Below are 16,795 nucleotides of genomic sequence, written 5' to 3'. Positions count from 1 at the left end.
GTTCTATGTGTATGGATCGTTACGTGATGAGAAAGTATGTCAATTGTTTGGAGTTTCCTGCAACCGCTTTTTGTTTTTTCTATTTCGTTTTTTTGATTTGACATTTGGCATTTTAACTCTCCCTTTTGACTTTTCATCTTGACCGTTTGTCCCAGCACCCGTTTGCCTTTTCATGTCCCATTTTTGTACCCTTTAAACATCCCAATTTTTGTACCCTTTCCATTTGGCTGGACTTTTCGCCTTTCCCTTTTTTTTTTCTCAAAGGAAGAGTCTCCAAGGAAAAAAGAATGTGAATATAAAGCGGCTAAGTCGCCATACGTGCGTGTGTGTTACCCGTGGGTGTAGAATTGCACGTACGTGGATTTCTACACAAAGCACGTACGGGGGGTAGGGTGTGCACCACACACGTTTTTGTAACCTGGGTTTGTAGTTCTCCAAGCGTGTCACGTACGTGCAGATTCTGTGAATTTTTTTTTTCTTTCTTTTTTCTCCTTTTTTTTTTTTTTTTTTTCTCCCCACTAATTAGTAAAATGTTTTTAAGTACCTTCTTATGACAAGTTAGAAAGAAAAAAAAACATTTTCGAAGTATTTTTTGTTCACCCCTTCGCACACGCACACGTAGAATCACACACACACACACACACACGTGGAAGCACACGGAGGGAGACGACAGCAGCATATATGCAAATTACTTTGAATCTGTTTTTTTTTTTTTCTACACCTGAAAGATTCCATAAAAATGATAAATAAACGTTACAACAGGATTTTTACACATAATGAAAAGAATAGTCAACGCATGAGCAACATTCTCAACAGAACAGACGTGTCTCCTTTGAAAAAATGCCACATGAGGGAGAAAGTGAATAGGTTTCCTTTTTTGTTCAAGGCGGTTACTTGCGCCGTTGTGATATGGGTGGCGCAGTCGCCCGGCGTCCCTGGCGAGGTAGGAACGCAGGAGCGAAAGGGGAGCGCATAGCACTTACTACTCATGTGTGTGTGACTCATGTGTGTATTACTCACGTGTGTATTACTTACTGCTCATGTGTGTAGATGTGAGCGCCCCGTCTGCGAGGTGCCCTTTTCGTGGCTCATCATACTTCACCGCTCAATGGTTCCCCTTTTTTCTTTCCCTCCCCCTTCTACAGTATACCCCCCACCAATCGTGGAACCACAAGAATGGCCAGTCATACAACCAACCAGATGTAACCTTCGCAAGATCTTTAGCAGAAAATGATGATATAAACGAATCCGATTTTGCAGCGACGAAAAATGGCGTCTTAGAAAATGAACCCAGTGATAACTACTCCTATGAAGCTTCCACGGCATTTTCCGAAAGTGATGACACGGAGATTAATAAAATTATAATGGACCAGTTACAGAATGAAGAAGATTTAAGTGAAGATATTTTGGAGCACCTGCGGAAGCGACTGCAAGGTGGGAACGGAGAGGAAGGAAGCGGTGAAGGGGGAAGCGGTGAGGGAGGCGAGGAAAGCGTCGAAGGGGAAGAAGCAACTGGTGACCTTGTTAGCAATGTAGAACAAATCGAACCGGTGAATAACAACTTTTTCGATAACACTGCAGGTAGCGAAGGAGGGGAAGAAGTGGTGGAAGAATCAACGGCCACCTCTTCAGATAATGCGCAGGAGAATGTGGAAGAGACAGAGGCGCCAGCCCCATCCATATTCACTAATGTGAAAGAGGATGTGCAAGAGGTTGAGGAGGCGGCTGCGTCCATGCAAGATCCCGTGGAGGACAGCGTAGAGGAGGTCGGCGCAGTAGAAGGGGTAGAAGCTGCAGATGCGGTAGAAGAACCAGCCACCACCCCAATCGATAGTGTAGAAGAAAGCGAGGAACCGTCTCCTCCTACCTTCGACAATGTGCAGGATAATGTGGAAGAAACGAGCGAATCGGTTAGCAGCATACCGGATAACGCGCCAGAAAACGTAGAAGAGGTGGAAGAGGTAGAAGAACCTGCCGCTCCCACAATTGATAGTGTAGTATCTACCACCGAGGAGGCAGAGGAACCAGCGCCCACCTCGTTCGATAGTGTAGAAGAAAATGCGGAAGAAACAGAAGAACCAGCTGCTCCCACGCAGGATAGTGTGGAAGAAAATGCAGGAGAAGAAGTTGCGGAACCAGCTGCCCCCACAGTGGATAGCGCTGCAGATAACGCAGAAGAATTAACGGAGCTAGCCACTTCCACGTTCGACAGTGTGCAGGAGCTCGTAGAAGAAGTGGAAGAGCCGTCTGCCCCCGTTTTCGACAGCGCGCAAGAAAATGTGGACGTAAACGAAGAGCTAGCGAACAGCGTATTTGATCGTGTAGCAGAGGAAGCCGAAGAAATTGAAGTGCAAAGCAGCGACATGCCAAGTAATGCGCAAGTGGATGAGTTGGATGAAGTGCACGAAGTAGAGGAGCCTGTAACGTTTACATTCGATAACGTAGTGGAGAGTGTAGAAGAAGCTGAGGAACCAGCAGCTTTCACATTCGATAATGCAGCAGATGGTGTGGAAGAAGAAAAAGTTGAAGAACCCGTTAGCAGCGTTTCAGATAACGTAGAAGTTGAAGAACCCGTTAGCAGCGTTTTAGATAACGTAGAAGTTGAAGAACCCGTTAGCAGCGTTTTAGATAACGTAGAAGTTGAAGAACCCGTTAGCAGCGTTTTAGATAACGTAGAAGTTGAAGAACCAGCTGCGCCGGTAATCGATCATGTGGAAAACAGTGCCGTGGAACCCGTAGAGGAGGTTGTGGAGGAAGCTGTACAGGAAGCTGCCGATGAGATCCTAGAGGAGGAGGTGAAAAGAGAAGAACCTGCCGACGACGTAGTCGTAGGGGAACCCACAGAGGTGGCAGCAGATGAATATGTTCAAGAAGCCGTAGAAGTTGTACAAGAAGCGGCAGATGAGGTGATGGAGGAAGAAAGAATAGAGGAGCCCGCTGAGGTAGCTGTAGAGGAGCCAGCAGAGGTAGCTGTAGAGGAGCCCGCAGAGGTAGCTGTAGAGGAGCCCGCTGAGGTAGCTGTAGAGGAGCCCGTACAGGTAGCTGCTGAAGAACCTGTGGAAGTAGCTGCCGAAGAACCTGTAGAGGTAGCTGCCGAAGAACCTGTAGAGGTAGCTTCCGAAGAACCTGTAGAGGTAAATGCAGAAGAACCTGTAGAGGTAGCTGTCGAAGAACCCGTAGAGGTAGCTGTCGAAGAACCTGTAGAGGTAGCTGTAGAAGAACCCGTAGAGGTAACTTCAGACGAATATGTCCAGGAAGCTGTAGAAGTTGTACAGGAAGCTGCAGATGAGGTGATAGAAGATGAAGAGAAAATAGAAGAACCTTTAGAGACAAATACAGAACCTGAGGAGGTAGCTACAGATGAATATGTGCAGGAGGCTATAGAATCTGTACAAGAAGCTGCGGACGAGGTGAAAGAGGAAGAAAGAATAGAGGAACCAGCTGAGGTAGCTGTAGAGGAACCCGTACAGGTAGCTGCTGAAGAATCTGTAGAAACGGTTTCTGAAGAATATGTACAGGAGGCTGTAGAAGTTGTGCAAGAGGCTGCAGATGAGGTGATGGAGGAAGAAAAAATAGAACAACCAGCCGAAGCAGTTGTAGAGGAACCCGTACAGGTTGCTGCCGAAGAACCTGTGGAAGTAGCTTCAGAAGAACCTGTAGAGGTAACTGCAGAAGAACCTGTGGAAGTAACTTCAGACGAATATGTTCAAGAAGCCGTAGAAGTTGTACAGGAAGCTGCAGATGAGGTGTTGGAGGAAGAAAAAATAGAGGAGCCCCTCGAGATAGTCGAAGAGGAGCCCGTACAGGTAGCTGCCGAAGAACCTGTGGAAGAGGTCTTAGAGGAAGTTGTGCAAGAAGCTGCAGATGAGGTGATGGAAGAAGAAAAAATAGAAGAACCCCTTGAGATAGTCGCAGAAGAACCCCTCGAGATAGTCGCAGAAGAACCCGTACAAGTAGCTGCTGAAGAAGTACTAGTAGAAAAGGAAGAGGTGAATGAAAACATATTGAACATAGTAGAAGAAATAAAGGAAAGCATAGTAGACAAATTGGAAGCCAATGAGGAGGCAAGTGAGGAAGGAAACGAAGACCTATTAGAAAGCGCAGAAGAAGCGGCCGAGGAGGTTGCTGAAGAAGCTGTAGACACTACCACCGAAGCTGATGTAGTTGAAACTGTTGAGGAAGAAGCCGCAAATGCTACCACCGAAGTTAGTGCAGAAGAATCTCTAGAGGTAAGTACCGAGGCTCCTGAGGAAACGACCGAGAGTGAATCACACGAAACGTTCGAAGAAGATATATTGAAAAATTTAGAAGAAAATAAAGAAGCAAATGAAAACGCTTTAGAAGATATAAAAGAAATGAAGGAAGAATTTTTGGACTATGTAGAACAAAGAGTAGAAGACAACGAAAATGTGCTTGTGGATTTGCTACAACACTTGGAAAGAAACGCACACGTGAATGAGAGCGTATTAGAAGATTTAGAGGAAATAAAAGAAGATTTGTTGGCTAATATTCAAATGGCCGAGGAGACTAGGAAAGAGGTGACAGACGCTTCGGCAGAAAGTGCAGAAGAGGTAGAAGAACCCGTAGAGGTATCCGCAGAGGTAGCCGCAGAAGAACCCGTAGAGGTAGCCGCAGAAGAACCTGTAGAGGTAACTGCAGAAGAACCCGTAGAGGTAACTGCTGAAGAACCTGTAGAGATACCCACAGAAGAAAACATTTTTGATGTTATAGAAGAAATAAAAGAAAAGGTACTAGAAAATCTGGAAGAAACGACAGCCGAAAGTGTTGCCGAAAGCGTAGGCGAGGGCGCGGATGAAAATGCTCTAGATGTTTTAAAAGAAATGCAGGAAAGCTTGTTAGAAAACTTTGGGCAGAAGATAGAAGCCAACGAAAATATATTGGCAAGTGTATTGGAGAATATACAAGAAAAGGTGGAGTTAAATAAAAGTGTGTTAGTAGACGTCTTGGCAGAATTAAAGGAGGAAGCTGTAAGTCAGCGGGAAACTGCCCAAGAGGTCGCAGCAGAGTTAGTTGAGGAGGCCGCAGAAGTGCCTGCAGTGGAGCCCGTAGAAGAGGAAGTAGTAGAGCCTGCAGTAGAAGTAGTAGAGGAGCCCGTAGAAGAGGAAGTAGTAGAACCTGTAGTAGATGTTATAGAAGAGCCTGCAGTAGAGGTAGTAGAAGTGCCTGTAGAGGAGACCGTAGAAGAACCTGTAGAGGTAACTGCAGAAGAACCCGTAGAGGTAACTGCAGAAGAACCCGTAGAAGAGACCGTAGAAGAACCTGTAGTAGAAGTAGTAGAAGAGCCAGTAGAAGAACCTGTAGTAGAGGCCATTGAAGAGCCCGTAGTAGAACCTGTAGTAGAGCCTGCAGTAGAGGTTATCGAAGATGCGACCGAAGAACCTGTAGAGGAGGCTGCGGAAGAACCAGACGTTGAAGTAGCAGAAGGATCTGCTATAGAATCCGTGGAAGAGGCGTTTGAGCAAATTATAGAAGATGCTGCACAGGTAATAGCTGAAGAATCCGTAGAAGAAACCGCAGAGCAAATTTTAGAGCAAGCTACACAAGCCGTAACGGAAGAAGCCGCAGACGCCGCAGACGTTGCAGACGCCGAAGAAGCTGTAGGAACTGCGCAAGTAGTAACAGAAGAATCTGTAGCGGAAGCTATTGAAGATACCGTAGAGGAAATTTCAGCAGAACCTATACAGGCAACTATTGAAGGTATTGTAGGAGAAGTTGTAGAATCCGTCGAAGAAAACATCGAAGCTGTGGAAGAGGCTATTAAAGATATCGTAGAAGGGGCTGTGGAAGGGGCTCCAGAATTGTCTCTAGAGGAAATGATAGAAGATGTTATGGTAGGAACCGTCGCAGAGGAAGACTCTGCCAAGGAAGCAGCAGAAGAAACCGTCGAAGAGGTTGTGCAAGAAGATGCTGCCGAAGAAGAAGCCGCCAAAGAAGCGGCAGAAGAAACCGTCGAAGAAGCTGAACGTGAAGCCACCCAAGAAGCCGTAGAAGAAACCGTTGAAGATGTTGTCGAGGAAGTTTCAGCAGAAGCTGTAGAAGAGATTGTACTAGAAACTCCAGAAGGCACTTCAGATGAGTCTGTAGAAACAGTTGTAGAACACGCTGTAGAGGATAGCTTAGGAGAGACGATAGCAACCATTGTGGACGACGTTGCGGAGGAAACTACAGAAAAATCTGAAGAAAGCGTAGTAGATAATTTAGGAGTGAAAGTAGAAGAGGTACTCGATGTAGATGTAGAAGAAGTAGCCCAAGAAGCTGCAGACGATGTAATAATGAGAGTAAGCGAAAATGAAAGTGAAGGAGAAAGTGGAGCGGAAAGCGGAGAAGAAGTGGAAGAACTCGAGTCGGCATTGTTCGAAGTAGAAAAGGACATTAAAAAAAAAGTTTTGGACATGTTCTCTGGAAATGTAGAATTTGATGAAAAGGAGTCCGAAAAATTGGCATTAGATCTGCAGAAGAATTTGTTGTCTATGTTTTCTGGAGGTGTAGGAGATGACGAGGAGGAGGAAGAGGAGGAAGAGGGCGAAGAAGGGGAATCTGAAAGAGACGATTCGGAAAGAGACTATGCAGGAAGAGACGATGCAGGAAGAGACGATGCAGAGAGAAACGATGCAGAGAGAGACGATGCAGAGAGAAACGATGCAGAGAGAGACGATGCAGAGAGAGACCATGCAGAAAGGGACCATGCAGATAAAGCCGAATCTGATAGAGAATCTAGTCTGGAAGCAAATGAAAATAGACTAGTTAAGTTATCCGAGGGAGGAGAAAGCGAACCTGCGTTGCTAGAAGTTGAAGAAGATATTAAACAGACCGTGCTGGGCATGTTCTCTTTGAAGGGAGAATTTGATGAAGCTGAATCAGAGAAGCTAGCATTAGACCTACAGAAAAATCTACTCTCTATGCTGTCTGGAAATATGGAGGACAACGATGATGAGTATGAGGACATTGATGAGGAATATGAAGAGGTAGAGGAAGACTATGAGGAGGAAAAATTAGGAAAACCAGTAGAAGTCGTTGTAGAGGATGCTACGGAAGAGGCAGTAGATGAAGTAGTCGGTGTTGTTCAAGAGCCTGAAGAGGAAGGCGCGGAAGAATCTGATAAGGACACTGGCGAGGTGTCCGAAGAGGAGGTCGCTAAGGAGGCTGCGGATGAAGTTATGGAAGAGGAGAAAAAGGAAGAAGCAGGCGAGCCGTCAGTCGTTGTGGAGGAGCCATCCGTCGTTGTGAAGGAGCCATCCGTCGTTGTGAAGGAGCCATCCGTCGTTGTGGAGGAGCCATCCGTCGTTGTGGAAGAGCCATCCGTTGTTGTGGAAGAGCCATCCGTTGTTGTGGAGGAACCTGCCTTTACCGTAGAAGAACCGGCCTTTACCGTAGAAGAACCTGCTATTACTGTAGAAGAACCTGCTATTACTGTAGAAGAACCGGTCTTTACCGTAGAAGAACCGGTCTTTACCGTAGAAGAACCGGCCTTTACCGTAGAAGAACCGGCCTTTACCGTAGAAGAACCGGCCTTTACCGTGGAAGAACCGGCCACTACCGTAGAAGAACTCGTGGAGGAGGTTCTCAAAGTAGCCGAAGAGGAGGTAGCAACAGAAGCAGTAGAGAAGGACGGAGAAGAAGCGGAAGAGCAGGTGACTGAAGAATCGGTAGAGGAAGATGAAGAAGAATCGGGCGAAGAGGAAGGCGAGGAATCTGAAGAGGAGGAAACTGAAGAATCAGCAGAGGAGGAGGTAGCAAAAGAATCAGTAGAGGAGGAGGTAGCAAAAGAAGCAGTGGAGGAGGAGGCAGCGAAAGAATCAGCAGAGGAGGCTGGCGAAGAATCTGAGGAGGCCGAGGAGGAAGAGTCCGAGGAAGCTGATGAGGAAGAGTCCGAGGAAGCTGATGAGGAAGAGTCCGAAGAAGCTGATGAAGAAGAGACCGAAGAAGCCGGTGAGGAAGAGTCTGTAGAAGTCAGTGGGGAAAAGTCTGCAGAAGTCAGTGGGGAAGAGTCCGAAGAAGCCGGGGAGGAAGAATCCGAAGAAGCCGGGGAGGAAGAATCTGAGGAGTCCGGCGAAGAGTCCGCAGAGGAGGAAAAGGAAAAGGCAGAAGAACCTGTGGCCCCTGTGGATGAAGTCTTGAAGGAGGGAATGCAAAAAATAGAAGAGTCCGTGAAGGAGGCCCTCGGAGTTGTGCAAGAGGCAGTAGATAAAGTGGCAGAGGAGGAGCAGACGGAACAGGCACAGGGCCCGGCAGAAGCAGGACCTGTTGGCGTTGTGAAAGAGCCGGAAGAGGAGGAAGAATCAGAAGAAGAAGGGGAAGAAGGGGAAGAAGGAGAGGAAGGAGAAGAAGAAGAGGAGGAAGAGTCCGAAGAAGAAGAATCCGAAGAAGGAGAGTCCGAAGCAGGGGAATCCGAAGCAGGAAAGTCCGATGCAGCAGAGTCCGAAGTGGCAGAGTCCGAAGCAGGAGAACCCGCAGAGGACCAGGCAGGAATGGACGCTAAAATGAAAGACGAGCTATTAGGTATGCTATCCGAAAAAATGAAAGCGGAAGGAAAAGATTTAGATAAATTACCCCCAGAGGTGAAGAAAAATCTGTTAGATATGTTAGCTGGAAATATGGAAATGGATGATGAGGAGGAAGAAGGAGAAGAGGAGGGAGAGGATCTGGGAAATGAAGAATTAGACCTACAGAAAAATCTCCTAGAGATGCTTTCCGGAAAGGGAGGATTTAATCCAAATATGTTAGGAAACTTAAAAGAATTAGAAGCGTTGCAGAAGAGCGTACCTGGCTTAATGGGCAAGGCGCAAGGCATATCTCCAGCTGAAATTGAATCTTTGAAGAGTATGTTCTCTGGTGCGTTTGATTCACGTGGTTTTAAGGGAATGCCCCAAATGAAATTACCAGCAGAATTACAATCCATTATGATGCCAAAGAAGGAAGAAAAGGGAAAGCCCCAAGGTGCACAAGCAAAAGCGAAAGTGCCAGCTAAGGCAGGACAAGTGCAGAAACCAAAGGCGCAAGATATAATGCCGAGTAGAAGAATACGGGATTTGTTTGTACTACCAAAAGAAATATTTGGTTCCCTTAAAAACTTTAAAGAATCTGCATTGAAATTTGCAAACCACATAGGATTAAATCTTGAAACTATTAAGAAGCATTTAACGACAGTTAAGAACTTCCTTTTGAGAGTGGATGCAGTAGTAGACAAAGAAATTGGCAACATAATAGAAGCAGGAAAGAGCCCTCAAAATGTCGTTCAGGCTAATGAAGGATTTTTGGATAAGATGAAAAGATTAGTAAATAAATATAAAATCTTCTCCATCCCATTTTTCGCTGGAATGGGATCATTTGGATTTTTGGCCTTTGGAGCTCTTACTACGTCTATCCTATCATCTTGCTTAACCATTTTTTCGGTAACCTATTTGGTGGCCAAAATAGATATGAGGTTCAACGAAGATAAAAGAAGAAAATTCTATTCCTTCTATTTAGACGCGTACAAGAAAATGGCGTACCTAAGAGAGTATTTTGAGACAATTTACAGGAAGTTCGTGAAGTAAAGCAGCCAGGGTGTGGCAGTACTTACTGCTTGAGTGTGCATCTTCGCGTAGCGCATTTCGAAAAAGTGGCAAAAAGGAAAGAAAAAAATAGAGAAGGTAGCGAAGGTAGAGAGGATAGAGGGGATAGGGAAGATAGAGAGAAGCGAAGTGTGTTGCTCGTTGCGTATTTCCTGTTTTGTGTTCCCTCTTTCGTATGTGCGGGGTGTAAACCGTTGCGCGCTTTTTAAAACTTCCGGCGTGGCATAACTGGGGAGAAACAAAAAGCCAGCCCGAACCATATCATTATGCTTTTTCTTTTTTTTTTATGGTACTTGTATACTAAGGAGGCTTTCACTAACTTTTGTGTGCATCCCATGAAAATACGCCTTGGCAAATCGGGCAACCTTATTTTTTCTCCAAATTTTTTTTTTTTTTTCTTTTTTTTCCAAGTACATTTTATTTCTACCAATTTTGTAAATGTTTGACATTGAAAATGTATATTTTTGTGGGATTCCCTCTTAACACTCACGTATGTGTGGTAGGAATCGCGCAAAGGAAAACATCGCGCGAAGGAAAACATCGCGTGAAGGAAAACGTCGCGTGCGTCTTCTCCCCACATATATGTGTACTTATAGGAGCGTAGACGTGTGTAATATAGGCAAGTGTGTGTGCCGATATATACATCGTTGCGCGCATCCCAACCAATTTGTAATTTTTTTAAATCGAAACAATTAAATATACATTTCGTGGATTAATTTACAAAATTTAAAACTACTACAAATGTACATAAAACATAGTTTGGTATGTTTTGCCAACCAGTTGGTACATATTAAACTATTTTTATTATAAACTTTAATTTTTAAATTTTAATTTAAATAAAGTAAAAAAAAAAAAAAAAAAAAAAAAGCATAAAGTTGTGACCTTTGTAATGGAATAAGGGAAAGGGGGGAAAAAAAAATAAAAATAAGGCAACTTTTTTTTACTTTGTTTAAACAGTAATTTCGCTTAGAACGTTTTGCGGTTTTTCTAAAATGGCCCTTTCGAAAGGGGCAAAAGGGAAATTCTTTACAAAAATTATTTTTGCTTCCCCCCAAAAGGCATTAGATGAATATAACTGTTCCCTGTTAGGCTAAGGCTGCTGTTGAATTGTTAACTAAAGGTGTGTCTTTTGGCGATTTGTACGCTGCCCGGATGTAGCTGGGCTATGCGCTCCAAACAAAGTGAAATAAAACGGTGGAGAAGTGGGGAAGTACATAAGTGGGGAAGCATAGAATCATAGAAACACAGACTAGACGTATAGAGGCTAAACAGTTTCAGCTTGAATTCCATTTTGTGCGTGGCAAATTGTTCGATTTTATGAACTCATATTGGCAACCCTAAATTTTGCATTCGCTTTTTTTTTTAAATTATACTATCTCCCTTCCGAGGTAATGTCCCTTCGACGCAGGCGCGGAATGGTGAGAAAAACAAAGGCCCACAAGAAGGGGGCCAAAAAAAAGATGACCAAAATAATAAATCATAATTTGATACATGTCGGTGTTTGATGTATACTTCCGCATTTTTTACGCCATCCGCGTAGGCCCATATAAATATACGTACATATGTATGCATTTTTTTTTTGTCTTTTGAATGATCATTTTTGGTATAAAATTTTCAAATGTCCATAATCCAGCGGAAACGTTTTTTTAAAAATAAAAAAAAGGGCGACTTTTTTGCCATACATTTGTGTTTTTTAACATATACGGACAAAATTTCGCTTTCATAATTTTTTTCAATTTTTTTCATATTTATTATGCAAGTACCGAATTATTTAAGAAGGCGACGCGTATATGCAACATACCCTTTTTTTTTTTCCCTGCATATAATTTCTCCTTAGATTATATCTTTTCAGGGTACTAAAAAAAAAAAAAAATGCATTTTCTGTTTATCAGGGAAGAAATAAAAGTATTATTTTTTTTTTTTTGAAACGTTTTAAAATTTAAATGGCGAGAAACAGAACCTTTTGGAGCTGATTTTCTGCCTTTTTTAAAACCTGTGCATAACTGTAGAAGCGATTTAATTATGCCCCTTTTTGGAGAGAATTTTTTTTTTTTTTTTTTTTTTGCATTTGTTACATTTTTATCAGAAGAAATGTATACTTGTTTGAGCCAATTCGGATTTCCCCATTATTACAATTCAAAAGAATAAAGAAGTTTGTTTTGCTAACATTTCGACGTTCCGTTCTGTTTGCGAACAGCTATTTGTTTTCCGCGACGTATGATACGCTGTACCTAATTATTTACACGCAGTTGTCGTATAGTAGTAGAATGGTAGAATAGTAGAACAATTTTTTTTTCATAGCAAATTAAACCTACTGGGCAGAAAAAAAAAAAAAAAATATATATATATATATATGTATATATATATAGAGCAAACAATTTGAACTTAAAAAGATAGAAAATTTTGTTGGAAACAGAAATGCCGTTTAAATTACGTCTTAATGGGGTTAATCAATCGTATTTTCAAAAAAAAGATAAAGGCAAATATCAAAGGAGGAAGTTAATTTCGAAAAAAAAAAAAAAAAAAAAAACCAATCAATCAATTAACTAATCAGTAATTTGGCGAATTGTAAAAATTAACCTAATAATTGAAATAATATGTAGACCAATTCTACGTAAAAAAAGATATATTTTATTTTTTTTTTTTTTAAGTTAATGCTATAATTTAAGCAGATTTGTATGGAAATTTTTTACCTCATCTGTAAAGAGGACTTCTTTTGCCTCGATTTGATTTTCATTAAATAGGTACAAGTCTGCAAATTAGCATTTACCCGCATATACAATTTGATAATTCACAAATTTAATTAAATTATAAAGAAAGGAACGAAAAAGTAAAATTTGCAAAATAGTTGAGGAGAGCTTGGTACCTTTTGGCAGGGTCAAACGAAGCAGTTGTTATTTTTCCTTCAGCTGCTTTTTTTTTTCTATGCTTATCAAAATAGTGAAGAGATAATTTGGGGGAGATAAAATGGAGTTACTCATTTGTATTAAAACTTTTACGTTTATCCTTTTAGTATGGATATGTCAGTTTTGGCATAACACGGTAGGGGGGAAATATCAGATTAGCTAATTTGCTTAACCTTTGGAGAAGTTTTATTTTCTTCTCTACGTTTCGTTTTCTCTAACTGGGTAGATTCCTTCATATGCTGTTTTGTTTTGTTATATTTTGCTATTTTTTTTTCCTAGGGATTGAGCAGGAAAACTACGGACAAGGAACTTAACGTGGTAGACCCCCCAGTGGAGGCGTTAACCCGTCGGTTGCTCTCCCAAAGTGAAAGTGGGGATGATGATAATTTTTCCGTGTTTGGTGCAGGAGAGGGGATAAAAAGTATGCTAAAGAATGTGAAGGAGCTAATCAACCTTAACGAGCTGGAGGAAAAGCTGAACGTTAAGAAGCTGCAAGAACTTGTGAATATCAACGATTTGCAGGAAAGGTTCAACGTTAAAAAGCTGCAAGAAGTTATGAAGCTGAGCGATTTGGAGGAAAAGCTCAACGTTAAGAAGCTGCAAGAGCTGGTGAAGCTAAAGGAGCTGAAAGAACTGAAGGAGAAAATAAAGTTGGAGGAAATTAAAGAAAAAATGAAATTAAGCAAATTAGAAGAAATAGTAAATTTGAATGAACTTAGAGAAAAAATAAACTTGGATCACATTAAGGAAAAAATAAAAGCCGAGAAACTTGAAGAAATATTTAAACTGCAAGAAATTAAAGAAAAAGTAAATTTGGAGGAATTAAAAAAAAGCATGAAATTAGACAAACTAGAAGATATGAAAGAAAAAATAAAATTAATGAAATTGGAAGAATTAATTAAATTGAAAGAGTTGGAAGAGATGCTGAAAGTGAATGAGTGGGATGGAAAAATTAAATCAAAATATAAGATCGTCAAAAAAGGAGTCTTATCTACTTTGAAGAAGAATAAATTTATTTATACAAAGTTACAGTGGGCGCATAAGCATGTGCAAAGGGCCGACTCCTATCTTGAGAAGAAAATATTCAAAGAGCTCTGCTACATTGATAAGTCGAAGGATGACCCTAACATTGATTCGGACACCTACACCAAGATACAGCTCACCAGCTACGGAAAGTTGTTGGCACTGCCGCTTCTGGTGTTATTGATCGGGTTCATCTGTTTTTCGGCTAAAAACGCATACGTATGGGTAGTGATATTCTGCGGCCTAGCTGCTGCGAAGTTTGCCTATCTCTTCTTCAAAACGATAAAGTATGAACTCTCCGGCGTGGGGGTGCCTAAACCTACCATGAAAGAATATTACCGTGCGAGTAAATTTTACCTGTTGTGAAGTGGGAAGATAACCAAACATATCGATTGGCAATATGAGAAAATGCGCATTTTTAATCTTTACGAGAATTGGGGCGCTTGGCTTTCCCCCCCCTTGTATTTATTATAAATCATTTTTTCATGTTTAATTTTTGTTAATTACTCAACGTGTGGAAGCTTGGAAAGCTACTTGTGTGTCTAAGTGTGGCTCTCCTTCTTTGCCTTTTTTCGTGGCTGTTCCTTCATACTGTGCTCGCCTGTCCTGGCAACTGTGCGCGAGGAACTGCATCAAAAATATTTTGTGCTAATGGATTATTAGTTTTTTTTTTAAATTAATTCGTTAATATGTACTTCTTCATCCCGCGAATCTGCGCTTTTGTTTAATTGACCCTTTGTTGACATTTTACTTTTCAAATGGTTCTTTATGAGCCCAAAAAAAATAAAAAATAAGTAGGCACCCCATGGTGTTACTAACATATATAGAGAATATGTTTAGAATTTTTTTTGTTCCCTAATTGGGACAGGGCCACTGACAAATCAGCGGCTGTGAAGTTTGCTCTAACGGATCGGCCTCATGCACGGCAGGAAGGGGGCCTAAAAATGGGTTACCTGTTGGTGAAAATATATGCATAAATGGATGGGCAAATTGTTCTCAATTAAAGAATTCCCGTATTGTTACAGATGGGTATTTAAAATAGCTCATTTGACGGGCATAAAATTGTGAGAGTAATTTTTAAAGGGGGGCCAACCCCCATACCATCATGTAGACTCCAATACCTTGGCTTATTGCTGCCCATTTGTAAGGAGTTCATTTTAGCGTAATGTTCACCACCCCTGGGGAATATTCTACATTCCTTGATGCGCCCAAAATAATGATAAACAGGAAGTGGAAGTTTATACCATCTGATTGTTTATTTTTTAGAAACATTACGCATGACTGTAAATTGAAAGTATTGCATGTAGGCCAATCGGTTAAGTGCAGGGTTCACCCGTTGGTCGTAATATTACTTGGAAGGAAGGATGGCGGAAAGGAACAGCTGCAGTTTGCCAAATGGACCCCCTTTTAGTTATCTTTGTAAAGGTGAAAATGGTCATGGGGAGACGCATCGCGGTGTGGGCATATGAGGGGATTAACGTAGCGAGTAGGCTAAGTAATTACAATTCATTTTTTTTCTGTCTTAGAAAAAAAACGTTTGCCATTTATTGGTGCCTATTCCTTCTAAAATAATACCTTTCGAAGTATGTTATGCAGGAAGGAGGGGAGAAAGGAGTAAAAAATTCATTTTGTGTGATTCGAGAAAAGGGTTGTTTTATGAAACGTTTTTATAATTATGGAGATTCAACAGATGCGCACAACGTACAAATGTGTATGTACCGTCATTGAAGGTCATTACACATATGTTTAATCAATTTGAGTGCTTCTTTAATGCTAATAGGTTATGGTAGGTGTTTCCATTTCCCTCCCCCGATTTGTAAATTTTCTCCATTTTTAGTGCAGCATTGTATGTACCCAACCCATGTGGGGTGAAAAGAGAGTCACCTCTCGTTTGTTCTAAATTTCTCAAAAATTAAAACAGAAAAAATAATGTTAGAAAAATTATTTCTTATTTCGTTTTATTCTATTTTCTTAAAATGGTTGTCATGTATATGCTCATTTGTGTTTTATAAAAAAAAACATTTGCGAAATTTTTTGGAATTATTTCAAGTGCAGGAAAAAAAAAATCGCATCTCTTAATCCTATACTTTTGTTACAACTTCATTAAAGCTTTCGCTAGAAATTTATTCACTCGCATAAAGGGAGAGAAGCACAAAATGTACAGGCGGTTTGTATTACATATATCGTAGTAACGGAATAAATAAATAAAGCGTGTCCCTACTTAGGGGCACAAATGGCAATACTGCAAAATTAAGTTATTGCGATAATGCTGCTAAATAAGGAGCCCAGAGTTTTACTCCTGTCTTATGATTTTTAGTAGAAACATTTTGACGCTGTTTTTTTTGAACTCTTTGAAATGTCCTTACCTCTAATTGGCGTATTTCTATTTCAGTCTTTTGTTTGTGCTTAAAGTTATCTCCGGAAAAAAAAAAAAAAAAAGACCGAAATGGGAATACTCGCGTTGGGAGTAGGAACATTGCTGCTTATAATGAAGTTAAAAAATTGATCTCCCCGCCGCCACGATTATACTAAAACATTTAAGAACAAATTGATCCTTTTAAGGAAAAAAAGAAAAAGAAAAATTCCTCCTTTTGCTCAGTTTACATAGTACTAAATTGTATTATATGAATAATATACCTCATAGGAGTAAGAAGATTTTGCCGCAAATGAAATGTCCCCAAATGTTGCTTAGTAAATTTTTTATGGACAAGCAGAAAAAAAAAGGAAAAAAATAAAAAAGAAACATTTTCGACTGTAACTTTAAAAATAAAAAATGTTTAATAACAAATCCCGTTGTAGATTGCAAGTTTTATTAATCTTTTTTGAGACATTTTTTTCCTTTTTTTTGTAAAATTATATAATAAAGACTCTGCAGTTGCATTCTTGAGTGGTAGGAATATGGTAATAATTATGCATAAAGGAAGATTGTCATAGCTTTTTTAAAAATACTATTTTCATCTTATTTTTTTGTTACTATATAAACATTATCGTGGAAAAGAAAAATGATTAATACTTTATTTTATCCTAACATTGCGTGTTCTTAAAATGGTATCTGCTCGAAATTAAGAACCTTTTAGTAAGACGTATTTTTTATCTGTAGAAAATTTCTTTTTGAGTTATTTTCCCCCTTACGGTATGCGCACCGTGGTGGCATAACGATATATAAAATATAACATATAATATATATTACGTCTTTCCTTCTTCTACCTTGCATTTTTTAGTTTCCTCTGCACGATTTTTTATGCCCCTATGGAATATATTATTTCTGCAAAAAAAAAAAAAAAAAAATAC

General features: G+C 40.6%; 2 protein-coding genes across 2 annotated transcripts, besides 9 other annotated features; both read left to right on the top strand.

The window, feature by feature from the left end:
* Positions 1-462: 462 nt before the first annotated feature.
* Positions 463-506: a microsatellite.
* Positions 507-620: 114 nt separating this feature from the next.
* Positions 621-641: a microsatellite.
* Positions 642-739: 98 nt separating this feature from the next.
* PVX_002550 (hypothetical protein, conserved) lies at positions 740-9,557 on the top strand (the record flags this gene model as incomplete). The annotated part of the gene is made up of 3 exons (XM_001612799.1): positions 740-943; positions 1,146-7,793; positions 8,052-9,557. The coding sequence occupies 3 exons, from the start codon at positions 740-742 to the stop codon at positions 9,555-9,557; spliced, it is 8,358 nt and encodes a 2,785-aa protein (XP_001612849.1).
* Positions 6,514-6,538: a microsatellite.
* Positions 8,282-8,388: a microsatellite.
* A 397-nt stretch (positions 9,558-9,954) lies between the features above and the next one.
* Positions 9,955-9,978: a microsatellite.
* A 437-nt stretch (positions 9,979-10,415) lies between these two features.
* Positions 10,416-10,439: a microsatellite.
* A 1,175-nt stretch (positions 10,440-11,614) lies between these two features.
* Positions 11,615-11,636: a microsatellite.
* A 273-nt stretch (positions 11,637-11,909) lies between these two features.
* Positions 11,910-11,940: a microsatellite.
* Positions 11,941-12,080: 140 nt separating this feature from the next.
* Positions 12,081-12,102: a microsatellite.
* Positions 12,103-12,542: 440 nt separating this feature from the next.
* PVX_002535 (Pv-fam-b protein) lies at positions 12,543-13,870 on the top strand (the record flags this gene model as incomplete). The annotated part of the gene is made up of 2 exons (XM_001612798.1): positions 12,543-12,617; positions 12,761-13,870. The coding sequence occupies 2 exons, from the start codon at positions 12,543-12,545 to the stop codon at positions 13,868-13,870; spliced, it is 1,185 nt and encodes a 394-aa protein (XP_001612848.1).
* Between the last annotated feature and the right edge of the window lie 2,925 nt (positions 13,871-16,795).

This window comes from Plasmodium vivax, chromosome 4 (assembly GCF_000002415.2).
Source record: "Plasmodium vivax chromosome 4, whole genome shotgun sequence".
NCBI classification, from domain to species: Eukaryota; Apicomplexa; class Aconoidasida; order Haemosporida; family Plasmodiidae; genus Plasmodium; species Plasmodium vivax.
Note: the sequence above shows the minus strand (reverse complement) of the source record. Positions and strands in the feature narration are given on the sequence as shown.